The 15,225-nt window shown below is 31.2% G+C and overlaps 1 protein-coding gene across 1 annotated transcript in view; it reads right to left on the bottom strand.

Moving 5' to 3' along the window:
• Positions 1 to 15,225, bottom strand: part of LOC127721991 (uncharacterized) — a 36,203-nt gene that overhangs the window by 1,901 nt on the left and 19,077 nt on the right. The window contains exons 5-12 of the mRNA XM_052228836.1: positions 13,677 to 13,725; positions 9,431 to 9,507; positions 8,360 to 8,456; positions 7,753 to 8,058; positions 5,113 to 5,205; positions 3,316 to 3,570; positions 1,501 to 2,046; positions 1,102 to 1,262 (exon numbers count right to left, since the gene is read on the bottom strand). Of these exons, the coding sequence (XP_052084796.1) occupies positions 1,102 to 1,262; positions 1,501 to 2,046; positions 3,316 to 3,570; positions 5,113 to 5,205; positions 7,753 to 8,058; positions 8,360 to 8,456; positions 9,431 to 9,507; positions 13,677 to 13,725 (1,584 nt within the window). The remainder of the gene's footprint in view (positions 1 to 1,101; positions 1,263 to 1,500; positions 2,047 to 3,315; positions 3,571 to 5,112; positions 5,206 to 7,752; positions 8,059 to 8,359; positions 8,457 to 9,430; positions 9,508 to 13,676; positions 13,726 to 15,225) is intronic.

Here is a 15,225-nt window from a genome sequence, read left to right as displayed (position 1 = left end):
AAGAATATCTCATTTGATTGATTCAATGTTTGCCTGGACCATGCCGACCAGTGTTAAACATAATGATGATCCTAACAAATATTTACACACCTTCTCATTAGATTTTTTTTATTGTTAATAATGTCCATAAAAGACACCAAGACTATCGCCATGCCAACCGCCCATACATTTGTAATGTATTTTTTTTACATATATAGTGAAATAAGGGATTTATTTCTGCCTGTATTGATTTTCCCTGATACAGAGTTAGACACGGAACAGATATACAGACGTGCAACAGCACAATTATAATAATGAAAATAAAGGTAAAATTATATTTCTGAAAATCTAAGAATTTTTCATTGACAAGCCGAGTCTCAATGTTAGTTAATGTCCTTTTATAACACACATTTTAATTTAAAGATTTGAAAAAGACAATCGATAAACAATGTATTAATTATCCAGTATACTGTAAATCGAGCAAGACGTTGTTTGCATGCTGTGTCGGGAAAAGTGCCCCCATTTTCGGTATAAGGTAATGATACAAAATACATTAATTGAGGTTCTATGACTAACACCTGCAGTAAAAATACACATAAGGAGTGTTGTATTAAACGACTGAATCCCTTTTTTAAAGGAGAAGACAATGTTCGATAAAGAATATCATGTGTTTGCTATAAATATAGATTCTACCACTGTATCGAGTGTGATAAGATATTTATCCACTCGACACAGTTAAATTTTCAAATTTAAAACGCGAGGCTCGCCGAGCGTTTTAAATGTTTAAAATTTAACTGCCGAGAGTGGATAAATATCGTATTGCACAAGATTTGGTGGTGGGACCGGTTTTTCAACGATAATTAGTCAAATTCAATCCTTACTTTTCGAATGATCTGCAAAAAAATATGTTCTTTCTATGTGACGTAATCAGGCATGGTCGCCTTTTTCCATGACGTCACAATAGGAAATTCAGAGAAAAGCAAGAAAAATTGACGTCATAATCAAATTTTGACCAATGAGGAACTGAGATCAAACGAACCACACGTTGATTGAATAAAAATAATCAATAAGTCAGGAAAAGGAGAAATTTGAAGATCTTATGAATCAAATAAATATAATTACTTCCTCTAGTTTGTCACTACATGTTCCTACTACAATAACTGATGGAAGATTCTGTTTAGATTTGTCTTCATCTGCTGATGGATGATCCTGTTTAGATTTGTCTTCACATACTTCATTTTCGCTGTAGCAATGAATAGCGTCCATCCAAAAGTTGACATACTCTGTAAAAAAATTAAAGTTTTATCATAATGAATTTAATCTACATTCAAATGCTAGAGATTTGTTTTATGACATAAAGATGTGTGTCATACATCTAAGCAACATAACAACATATATTAAAAACTAAACACATCACTAGTTCACACACAGACTTCAATAAGAAATGGAAAGACGTGTTGAAAATGGCATGTGTTAATTTTTTCTAAGTATAGACAATGCTTTCATTATGAATCCACTTACCCCCGATGTCTTTTAAAGGGATCTCCGCTAGATCTGGTAACGCATTATCCAGATCTTCCGCTATACCCTTTAAATCTTTACTTATATCTAAAACAAGTAGATATATGGCGTGCTTGTTCAGAAATGTTTGATGAGTGGCATAAAATTCGTACTGACCAGCAAAATCAAGCATGACTACCTCTGCGAAGTCATCCATCGATTCAGTAGAAAGTTTTAATCCATCAAAGTCTTTTAGCAGGCTTTCTTCTGACTTTTGAAATGCAATTCGAGTATTTCTTTCACTGTTTGATTTTGAACTCTCATTATTGTTTGGATTTTCTTTCACAGCTTTATGTTCTTTTCTATATAAACTATAACAATTCCTGTGTGTCTTTGTTGTCGACAAACAGGTATCATTTCTATCCAATGGTTGTTCTTTGACTGGAACATTCGTTTGATTATAGGATATTGTGGGACTGTCTGATTGTCTTGGTATCTGTTGCTTCCGTTGATAAAGGTTTTTATATAAGCGCCATTGTAGATTTTGTTTCGTATGATCAACTAATTCTTCAAAAAATAAAAAAAGAAAATGAGGTTTTAATGATATTTATTCGAAATTTAATTTGTGAAAATCTATTTAAATCGGAAACAGTTTGATGAACAGTATGTAGATCGATATAGATATATCTGCCTCTGAATATTGGTAATCGCAAGATCAATTCTTAGTATACATCAGCCGTGTAAGAAATTTTAAATATGTTTTCATTTGGTTGTTGTCTATTGGAGTGCCACAATGGCAAAAATAATAAACCGTGTCGGCAAGGTACAAAAAGGACTGTATATTCACGCAGAGTCACTGTTATAACTTAACCTTTGTAAACTGTGAAATATAGAAAGACATCAGTTCATATTGCACATAACTATTCTTTTTATATGCATATTTATGCATTTTCTGTTGTGTTGTAAATACTTAAGCTGCGTCAACTGTGACATATTAGAATTATACAAGCGTGGTTCGGTTTCTCATTTATAAAACGTCAAAGATTGGTTTCATTAAAACCAGAATAGATTGATTTTATTAATTGTACATCATTCTAATCATACCGATGAATATTATATGTTATCCGAAATATGTGTTGATGCTTGTATTTACTGCTTTCTTTTGTATTATTAGTGTAGTTTTGTACACTTTTTTTTCGCCGAATATATGTTTAATTTATTGTGTACAGTATTGTTTCTCATAACGACACAGCGCCATCGTAAGAAAGATCGTTGACTAATATCTAGACGTTTTACATATATATGTATAATATATATAGAGTCATTTGATATCAAGCATTCGTTTACATGCTTATCGGAAACTTTAATTTATGAAATTAAATGTTACGGAGGCAATACAGATTATATCAGTTAAACAGGATAGACATTACGCAAAAGATTTACTGTTCAACATATCGAACATCCAGAAACTAAGATGATTAACAGTGAACACCTTAATTTATGTGCAGCAAATGCATTACCAAATACTAATATTTATCCTTTATTCCAATGTGACGACTAATTTACGGAAGAAAAACGAGTAAATAAAGATAACATGTGCATAGACAAACACAAACCAAGCTTTAATAGAAAAAAGACAAAAGAAATATATATATATAAGGGTCATGCCCCCTTTCTATGTATTGTTAGGGACTATCGTGACGTAACTTGTCTATTGACTTCATTTACATTATCTTCCATGATCATCACACAGTTGTGAAACCGGTTGGAAATAAAGGTAGCTATCAAAGGACTTTTAGTGAATTTGAACTTATATATATATATATATATATTTACCATCAGAAAATATCCATGTGCCATCGCTCAGCCTAACTTTGCATTTGAGAACCATGATATTAATACCGTTAGTGCTTTTAACGTCCCTAATGTCCTTCTTCAACAGTCGTCGCATTAAACAAGTCTTGCCTACACCAAAGGGGCCAACAATCATTAAACGTATGCAATGTCTAGACTCCGTCCCGGCTTGTAATATGTCTTTGTAAAGAGCTCCTGCACTTTTCCCTATTTTCCAGATAACTGGTGGTGTTTGATCTTTTAATACAAAAAGCATAAATTAGATGAACAAAATACTAAGATGAGGTATTTTAATGCTATGAATGGAAATATTGATGTTATTGCAATTTTACCTCGTCTCTTTCATATGCAATATACTAGATTATCTATATTATAAATACTAACTTGCACTGTAATGAATTAACATAAGGGGTAGCTAATTGCTTGTGTAAAATTTCGGGTATCATGAAGTTAAGAAAATGTATACATTTGACTTTCAATTTTGCTTCAACAAAAGAACGTGAAAAAAATTTCGACCTTGCATCTTAGTTAGCTAAACCAGACGTCAGGACAAAATCATCTCTTGAAGACTATTTATTTGAAACATGGCATAATGTAATAGGGAAGTATGGGACATTTGTTAATTTAAGAGAGCCAAAGTCTTTGTGCAATAAATAAATAGTACCAATTTTTTTTATGAATAAAATGCGCATTTTGACAATCAATGTCTCTTCAGTGATGCGAGAGGCCAAAATATTTGAGAATCTATACCATAATACAAACGAAGACTGGTTAAAGCAAAAAGGACCTTAATTTTAGCAAAATCTGTACATGGAATAAGAGTTTTAAAGTAGAAAATTATACTTCTTAATTTAAAAATGATTTCAGAATTTTTCAACATCATTTTCAAGTTAACAATATTTGTATCTTCATGCCAGTACCTAAGTACAATGGGCTAGTGATACATTCAGGGATTAACATTCCACTGACAGAGGTATCAAGGCAGTGATATTTATATCATTAACGGTACAAACTGTACTGCACAAGATGCGCTTTTTTACAATCAATCAAACATCAGGAATGCTCGAGGCCATCAATATATAAAAATCCAAAGCTTTATTCAACCGTTGTAGACCTGATAAAACCCATCAAAGGACCACAAGTATAGCCAAATTCGGACAAGGAACCAGAGCATTGCATGAGGGAGATACAGTCCTTAATTTTTAACGATTTTGTAATGTTATAACAGCAAATTTCAATCAAACAATATCAAAATTTGTATACGAGTACCAGTTACTGATCTTGTAATAACCTCGGGAACTAAGAGTCTACCAGTAATGGAGTAGACAAAGTGGTTGTAATAACATAAGCAATAGCTATGTTATTGCAACTGAAGCGCATTTCGAAAATTAATGTCTCTTTGAAAAATCATAAAGGACATAAAGATAAACCAATTCTGGAAATGGAAATCAGAGCTTTGCATGAGGGATATATATAATAACTTTAAACTTAAAATCAAAATTTTGAAGAGCAATTTTAAATTGAACAATATTTGCACTTAGATGCCTATAGCAGGCACTTAATAAACCAATACAAAGTTTTTTTAAGCAAAACTTTTTTAAGAATTCCACTTGCCATGTCTGTAATTTTACTGAGACCTGCATATCACCTTAAGATGAAGATATTCAAACTAAGATTTCGATAAAATATTGATTAAAACACATTCCCAATCCATTCCTGTACACATTTGCAGAAATAATAATCATCTTTATCAGAACAACACTGAAAATATAATTATACCTGCTTCTTGCGAAAACATGAATAGTTTGAGTTTAGCTTTCAATTTCAACATCTCGTCTGTTTCAATTCCTTGATGAAATTTTTTGTCTATCTCTAAAAAGAAAGTTTTATAATTTAGTATTCCGACTCTCTTTAAAATCCAAGTCTTCCGTTTGGTGTTTTTTCAATTTATGTTGCTTATGGGGAAAAATCATGCGTATGTTCCTTATTTTCTTGCTTTCACAATATAAATCAAGGGATGTATTAACTGTCTGATTATAGTTAAAATATAAAATTAGATCATAATATTTAGAGCCATATACAAAACAATTGTCTTATTTAACAACCAACACAATCGTGTTTAATCTATTTCTGAACTATTTAAAGATAATTAGAAATTGCTTTTTCTGGTTCTGCATCTTGTACACATGTTGACAACTTCGTAGTCAAATTCTCTTTCGAAATAAGCCTTGTATTCATAATTAAAGTAAATTAACCTCATAGCACTTGATTTGAATGCACAAAATATATTGATTTTATTCATTAAAAAATGCATTGGTTTTGGTTAAGTTAACGAAAGTTATTTTTTTTCAAAATGGTTTATTTAAAGCGTTTTTTTTGGCATACTTTCATCGGAAGCGTTTTTAAAGCCACCCCCCCCCCCTTTTTATAAAAAAAAGCAAAACAATGTATCAGTATTTGAATACAAAAATAGAAATAGGATCAACAGGGACTTAAAAGAAATCAATACCTGAGAGAGTCAAAATTTTTATTACTTCATAATTTCTTTATTCATCAACGGACAACTTCAAGAACAGTATGATATAAATCATGCATGTAAGTGCCTAAACACTGACTACTGAGATAATGCTAGAATCAAGAAATAGTAGTCCTCCATCAAAGGTATCAAATCATTGAAAGTGAATGAAAATAATACCTTTATTATCAGTTTGGTTCTTTCAATGCACTTTTCTAGATTTGAAATAATTATGGAGCACCAAAACCAGAACATTTTGAGCTAATAATGTATACGTACTTGAATGTACTTGAGAAGCTAAATGGCTACAAGGTAGACATTGCTATAAACTCGGTTGTTAGCTGAGCATTGTGGAGGGTGACATTAATGATTAATTACTTGGAAAAACGTGAACAAAACTATTTTTGTTTTTTAAATGTTAACATTATTGTTCAAACAAATTTGAAAATATTTATTCTGATTTTTTTAATTCACTTGCTTAATGCATTTCTACTGAAAGTTAATGGATGGATGAAAAAAAAGTGAAGTGACACATATCAATAACATAAGCTGGACAATCAATGAGTTTTAATTGCATCAGAAAGTTAGATTTGGTACGATATGAATGAATAAAACAAAATGTAAATCCATAGACATATTACCAACGTTTGTAAATTTGAGAGAAAATGCGTTCTATTTCTCCATTTCCTTTTTAGTCATTCAAGTAATTACTTGAAATACCCCATCCTTTTATTTCTTACAGAGTGTTTTTTATTCAGGACGTTGGTTCAGTATGCGCGTGTTTGTAGTGAAATCATGCATCTGAGTGATTCTAATATATTCTTTACTGAAAAACAGTTCGAGCAGGGATAAGGAAATCTTAAATTTCTAAATATTGACTCGTATTGTTATTCATTTCTTTTGACTTTTTTTGGTTTAATGAATGATCTTTGATTTTATTTGTCAAATGTGTTCACATCTTTTAAAGGCTTGATAGCGATTAGGAGCTTGGTGGTTATTTGTTGTAGCCTTCCGAAGGCCTTATGTTTATTTTCGACGTAAATTCAACATTCTCTTTTAATTGTATGAAAATTAACAATTTTTTAAGACGAAACCGACAACTTATTTCTGCATAGGATATTGTTTCTTATCAATAACAAAAATTATTTAAACCATGGAATGAATTAAAATTTCTCTTCATATAAGTTATACGGAAAGAACTTTGTTTACTATATAAGACACAAAAAGTATATATCAACTTTGATAAACGTTTTAAAATGTCTGATTTTAATGTTTGACACCAGGACAGGACATATGACGTCATATTTGTATGTACTAAAGACTAAATCAACATTTTTATCAATTTAACACAAGGAGAATGTTTACCTTAAATGAACTATGTTTTTTCAATAATTCGTGAGAATTGAATATCAATATCAATTCTCGTTATTTAATTCAAATAGTACTGATAAAGACGTCCAAGGCTCGTATATCATTATATTGAAATTAAATAACTGTACTTGATACCATGCGATATCCAATCCTAACTCGTTATGAAACCTATAATTATATATAAAACTAGGAAACCATCAAAAGATGTAAATTTTCAAAAACATAATAGCTGAGTAAAATGTTTAAGATTCCGTGAAAAGTTGAGTAATTGTAAGGCTGTTTGATCTTTAAAAATATTTAGTTTTCTGTTTAGCCGAACGATCATTCAATTTCTCATTTATAATATCGATACACATTTTGATTGTATCCAATAGATCTCCATAATTTATGCTTTAAATTATAGTTTTGAGATGACTTTTGACTGAATGTATATTTAAATTGCAGAAAATAAATCGTATACCAATTTTATAACCACCAATCAATGATTAGGTTTTGAATTTTTGAGACAAACTGAATTATACGATTTAACTTACTTGTTATTATGTCCTTATCTGTGTAATGCGCCATAACTGATTTAATCAAATCATTTGCAATGACTTTTTGTTTGATATTCATCAGTGAACAGTACATGAGTGGCAGGCACACGCATTGTAAATTTTCCGTCTGTTCGGTCCAAAATTTTAACATTTGCCAGTACGGGTTTTTTATAATCTCTAAACACTCTTTTGGTAGTTTTAGTGCCGTTGGATCGTATCCAAGAGCAGTGCCAAATGATTTTAAGTCCAAAATTTGTAATGGCAATACCTTTTCTACTATGAAGTGACGAAATATCTGTTTTTCTAAAAAAAAAGTAAATCTTAGTCAGTTACGCTTTTTGTTTTATAGACATAAGAAGATACAGAAAACAAAAACAAAAACAAAAAAAACAAACTAAATATTGAGTGAATGGAACTCCATTATAAAGCAGTAATGAATTCAGATGCACTCGAATGATAGTTAGTTATAATTCTTTAATTTAGCTTCATGTTCAAATATTTCGTTAATATATATCTCAAATATTCTTTTTTCACAATCTTTGGTAGACAGATGGACAATTACACATATTACATGTAACTTGAAACATTCACATAAAAGCATTACCATGTTTCTTAAATATAGCATGTAATTCTGACTGCTCTTTTAGGCTTGCAAGCTCCTGAATTTGGTAGATTCTTCTATCCTTATCCTGTTCTGTGTTCTATTAAAAGAGAATATTCAGGTTTTACATATCAGGATAAAAATGAATGAAGTGACGTTAACGACTTATGGCAAGAAAATGAATTAAGGCGACAGTAGTTTACCGATGTCAAAATCTCGTAAATCGATTAAAAAGAGATAATTAAGGTAACGAACACTTACCGAGGTAATCGCTTGAATCCTAAGAGAACAAGAACGGGTCCCCTGATTGGGTTAGCGTACCCTGCTATGCATGCATCACCCGTACTTGTACAGTGTACGTAAATATGAATTTCATTTGTCAAGCTTTAGACACAGAGATGAAAGCGAGATTCGCCGGTCTTCTATCTTGATTCGTAGCGAGTACAAATATATTTTATAGTTTCATACACTGTTCGAATATTACTTTTATCCTTCAGTTTAACATTGAAATTAAATGAAATGTTGTTTCTCAGTCCATATCGTTGAATTCGTTTTTGAATGAAATTACCATAAATTGAGAATGGAAATGGGGAATGTGTCAAAGAGACAACAACCCGACCAAAGAGCAGAAATCAGCCGAAGGCCAACAATGGGTCTTCAACACAGCGAGAAAATCCCACACCCGGAGGCGGGCTTCAGCTGGCCCTTACACAAAATGTGTTTAATGAAAATGAACGTCACCCCTAACTCCAAAACATATAAATGAACTTAAATTAAAAAAACATGCAAGACTAACAAAGGCCAGAGGCTCATGACTTGGATGACTTAAACTTGTGCCGAATTGAGGACCTTAAATTGAATTGTAATGTTAACAGCAATTTGAACATAACAGTACGCTCGCAACAGAAGCAGAATACCACGAGACTATACACATCTAGTATTACGTTTACCGCTCCATTTTGTCTGTCAACCTGTATTTGTATAGTAGAAAGGTCAATGATTGTAGGATACAAGTATATACAGAGTAAGTAGATAAAGTTGATTTCGACCTAACAAAAATAATCCACATATTACTTGTTTTTCTTGCTTTTCTGGTAGAAGTTTATAGAGCATCCGTGTCCCTTTCTTCATTATTGTTGAAAATCCATCACCTGAAGAAAAAATATAATTTTTCAATTCAAATCAATGACTTCAAACTATAATTGGTCCTTATCTGCATGTGTTGATTCCTGTAAGGAACCTGGACAATGTATGTTTAAATCTGTTTTTAAGCATATAAGCGGGAGGTTTGGCTTGACATAAAACCAGTTTCAACCTACCATTTTTTCTTAAAATGTCCTGTACTAAGTCAGGAATCTGGCAGTTGTTATAAAATAATCCGGTTCTATGTATTTTTACGTTTGTTTTTGTAGCAGTTCAGTGTTTCTGTGATTCCGTTGGTTTCCTCTTATAGTTGATGTGTTACCTCGGTTTTAGTTTGTAACCCGGATTCGTTTTCGCTTAATCGATTTATGGCTATTGAACAGCGGTATACTACTGTTGCCTTTATTTAAATGATGTTTTAATTTTAGTTGAAATGTTGATCTTCTGAGGAATTGATTCATATCTTTTTTTTCCGATTTTGACGTGACATATATATTTTAAAAATTTATGTATACCTGTATGTCTTTATATCTTACATTAACTGTGTCTTATACAAATTACCGGAACGCGAGGACATAATTATATCCAATTGAACATTTGCAACTAAAAAAACTTTCAAAACATCATCATTCGAGGAGGTGCTAACTTATTATTAACTGAAAGCAACTTTGAAAAAAAATAAAAATGGGAACAGCAATGGGTTGGATGGCTTTACAAATTATTTTATATATTCTTTTGGACAAATGTTTTTACATTACTAAAATTCTGTATCATCTAATTTGAATATTCATGAGATTTAATTTTGATTGCTATCCACCTGTTTTTATACTGGTAAAATTCCACAGTTGTGTATCTATGATATGAAGCATGGGGATTATATCTGGGAACCAGTATATGATCAAAGCAAAGTATCTATGAGTAGTAAATGTCTCTCCAAAAGAGGTGGTTCTGTTAAACAAATGTATTGACAAAGTGAAATCTTGAAAATACTGAAAATATTGTAAGCCTAGTATATCAAGGCCCAACCAATAAATGTAATAACACCTCAAGATAAAGAGATTTTTAATGCTTGAACCGAATTACAAAATAAAACTCTTTCTGGAATAATGAAAATATTAGAATAAGAAAATCATCTGTTTTCTATAAAGACTAATATAATAAAGAACGGAAACGGGGAAAGCGTCAAAGAGACAAACATAAGCAGATAAAGGGATCTTTTTGATGCATCATCATATAGATGATGAGGTAAAACACATGACTTTTTAACGATGCCAAAATATTTATAAAATTAAGTCAAACTATCTTACTTATAAAAGGATAATTTCAGCAATGAAGGCGTATGCAAATATCTCAATAATAATAATATCTCTAAAGATGATCTTTGTATAATTGCCCAATTATTCCAATCAATATAGTATTTTTTTCATTACACAAAGATTCGAAGGATTGTTATATGTTTTATTAGAAAGATTGGTACCCAACGTAGCTGTGAAAACAAAAGGTCATTGCGATTCAACAAAATTTGTGATTGAAAAACGTTCATATAATGTCTAATTTTGCATTTAACACTAAGATAAAGTAAAGTGATAACTGTACTTTTTGCAAGATATTGAGCAGATATTGGGCAGATATTGTGGACATGCCTTCATATAACGAAACACTAGTTATAATTCCGGTAAACATGGATATGATGTTGTTTCGAAATTAAGGAAAAACAAGAAAAAACATGATAATATTTTTTTTAACAAAACTATGTTAAGATCAAGGAAATTTTATAGGACTCAAAAAGGATCGCTTATGTTATATTGCTGTTTTTATCGTGTGGACTAATGTGCATTACCATATATGTTATACATATTATAATGTTGCATGTTTTCTTGTGTTATTGTTTTGTTCTGGTTGGTGCTTATAACCAACTATATATGTTAAATAATTAATTGTGATTGTATAATTTTATGCAAAGGAAACCATCTTATTTTATGAAGTGTATCACATACTCTTTTTAAGACATATGTTAGCTGTAAATGTATAAATCGTTGCCACAAATCCAGATGTCTGTGTTTTATTTTTTTCTCTTTTTTGTTTTTGTTTTTGTTGTTTATTTATTTATTCAACGTATTGTTCCCTTTTTTCCCTCTTACTGTAAAATATAGTTTTTATGTATTGCACAATTCTATTGCAATAATAGATACATACATGTAATAGTATAGAATTAAGCTAACTAACAAGTACTAACAAGTACTAACTAGTTCTATATAATTATATACTATTAATGTTGATCGAGGTCAATTAAAGGTACGGATATTTTCTGTATTCGACTAACAACGATGAGATTATAATCTAGCACAAAATAAAAACTACAGTTTTTTCATGAAAAATGTATTCGTATTCTAATTCATGTATAATATTAGATATGCTTTAAAGAATTTTTATGAAGGCCATTTTATGAGGATTATTTATATTTGTTTGCGGTATACCATCTTTACTGCAAGTTTATTGTGTTCTGTTTGGTATTAAATTCATATTATTAAAGATCCATTTTGTTACATCTTGTGATCCGTTTATTTGGCAATCGCCAATTGCAGTCAGCAGGGTTTAAGAACACCAGTTGTTCGACCTGTTAGTCAAATGCGTTTTGTTAAAATATACTTTTTCACTCTTTTGGTCTTTTTGAAAATGTTGTTTGTGCTGTATTTAGACCCCTCTACCTCGAAATTTGTTTTACATGCACACGTATAAAACTTGTGGTTTTTATCCAACAAAATCATAGGATTGAACGTTATTTTCAATTAAGACTTGTATATATATATATATATATATATATATATACAAGTCTAAATTGTCAAATAAAATGATCACCAGATGTAACAACATGGATCATAAATATTAATTTAATATCAAACAGAAAACAATTAATGTCTCTTCAGTGATGTTAGGAATAGAAACGGTATTTGGAAGGCCATATAATTTACTTCAATTTAGGATAGATTCTTGAATTTTGAAGAGTCGAAATAGGATGAACGGATCATATAAACCCGAAGCCAAATATAATACAAGCCCAAACGAAAAAATATAAACAAGTTTAAATTGAAAACAACGTTCAAACCTATGATTGCGTTGGATAAAAACCGCAATTTTTATACGTGTGCATGCAAAACAAATTTCTTGGTAAAGGTGTATAAATACAGCACAAACAACATTTTCCAAAAGACCAAAAAAGTGACAAATATATTTTAACAAAACGCATTTGACTAACAGGTCGAACAACGGATGTTCATATAAGTCTAAACATGTGCACAACGGTACTTATATAAGATGGTTATATTCGAAGATGATGTTATAAAATCGTGTTGACAAATATTTCGGCTTAACAAATAGCCTACGTCAGTGTAAATATTTTTAACATTACTATATATATATAATGAGTACGTCTGAACAAGTGACTACTCTACCACAGATCCATCCATTGGATTACCAGTGAGGTGATACACGACTGAAAACACATTTTATATTCATGACTACTCAAAATATCAGCACAACAATGTTAAACCTGCAAATTTGTAATTATTGGTCTTCCCTTGCCGGGATTCGAACTCATGCTATTGGGATATCGAGACAACACCACCGGCACTGTGTCCATCGCTCTAGACCACTCGGCCACCTAGACTGAACTATAATTCAGCATTCGGTGGTGTAGTGTTACTTTCCTCGTCAGTAGAATCTAGAGTTGTAACTATATATATATATATATATATATACAAGTCTAAATTGAAAACAACGTTCCAACCTATGATTGCGTTGGATAAAAACCGCAATTTCTATACGTGTGCATGCAAAACAAATTTCTTGTTAAAGGGGTCTAAATACAGCACAAACAACATTTTCCAAAAGACCAAAAAAGTGAAAAAGTATATTTTAACAAAACGCATTTGACTAACAGGTCGAACAACAGATGTTCTTAAACCCTGCCGACTGCCATTGGCGATTGCCCAATAAACGGATCACAAGATGTTACAAAATAGATCTTTAAAAATTTATAAATTTAATACCAAACAGAAAACAATAAACATGTATATATATACATGTTAGTATTATATCGTGTTTATGATTAATGTTTAATAGGACAACAACAACTGCAGAACACAGTTTTAGCAGCTCATTAGTCTGAATCACTTACCAACGCTTCTTCTCTTTGAGTTACTATTTTCTCTACAGGCTAACTCCGCCTACAAATTAAAAATGAAATGGCAATTACAAGTGTGGTTTTAATTAACAGGTTGCATATGTGTGTCGGTTGTGCTTATATATTTTATGCAATAAACCAAGATAGAGATGATCATGCTATATGAATGTTCTTTATCATTATAAATTATATAAATTTTGATTCCAACTTCTTTACTTTGCGACCAATAATCATGATTATCTGTCAAACTTGCAAAAAAAAAACCCCAGATATATACATTTTTACAAAAACATTTTTCAATTAGCAAATGATACAAATGATAACAAATGATATAAAGCACTACACGTGTTATCAAGCAATTGTGTAGGGGCCTCGGTGGTCGAGTGGTTTAAGTAGTTACTACTGTAATCACTAGCAAGTCAACACCGAGGTTGTGAGTTCGAACCCCGCTCGTGCGGGTGCACTCGACTCCAATCTTAATTGTCTAGAATTGTCAGTTTTCCTATCGAAGGTCGATGGTTTTCTCCGGGCACTCCGGCTTCCTCCACCAATAAAAACTGGCCGCCACGAAATAGCCCAAATGCGGTGCTTAAAAGTGGCGTTAAAACATAAAATAATGACGCATAAAAACAGTACTTAGAGGGTCTATCTGCTGGATCAACAACATAGTTGTCATTGTCTCTGAATTCATGATCGAACGGCTTTGATCCGTTAAAGTAAAGTGTCAAGTGGCTTACGAATTACTCGTTTTATGGCATAATCCTGTACTGCTTACACCAGTTACCTAAATGGTATCTGTCTGTTGTTGGGCTGGATATTTCGATATTACAGGCCTTCTTCTAAAAAAATCTTTAAGTTATATATTGCTTTACAATGCGATTTTTTCCAGTAATAATATAACTATGACTTTATTTGAACGAGGACGATAAACAATAATAATTGGAAGGCATCAACTATATTTATTTGTCTCAATTTTGCTGATGTACTTTGGACTTACTACCATAAATATACCATATATTATGATTATTTTTATATGTAGTTTTGCCAATTAACACATTATAAAAAAAAAAAAAACAATTGGGAGGTTAGAAAATCTTGGATGCACTAGTTTTGTACAGATTGATGAAACAAACGACAGGTGTAGTTTTTTCTTTGAAGTAGCCATGTATGGTATTCTGCAAATATATTTGGATGGAAAATATTGTGCATATTAAAAACATTTAAAACCTTATTGAATATTTAACATTAAATTAAGAATTTTTGTATCATCTTTGGAAGTAATTTATACGATTAGAATAGCCAGTGGTTAAATATGCATATCATCATTGCAATTGATCTGTCCTAAGCAAAGTTTTTGTTATTGACGATTGTGTCGTGGACCTCTATAAATAGTGAATTAAGGTTTGATAATGATAACCAAACAGTTTAAGACAATTTTATAATGCATGTGTATATCATTGCCTCAAGAATATGCATATGATCTAGAAGTCTGGATACAAAATTAAAATTTAAATATCTTACTGCAAAGGCAGATATAGAAACC

This window comes from Mytilus californianus, unplaced genomic scaffold, assembly GCF_021869535.1.
Source record: "Mytilus californianus isolate M0D057914Y unplaced genomic scaffold, xbMytCali1.0.p SCAF_12, whole genome shotgun sequence".
Lineage (NCBI taxonomy): Eukaryota > Metazoa > Mollusca > Bivalvia > Mytilida > Mytilidae > Mytilus > Mytilus californianus.
This window is presented reverse-complemented; position numbering and strand designations above follow the sequence as displayed.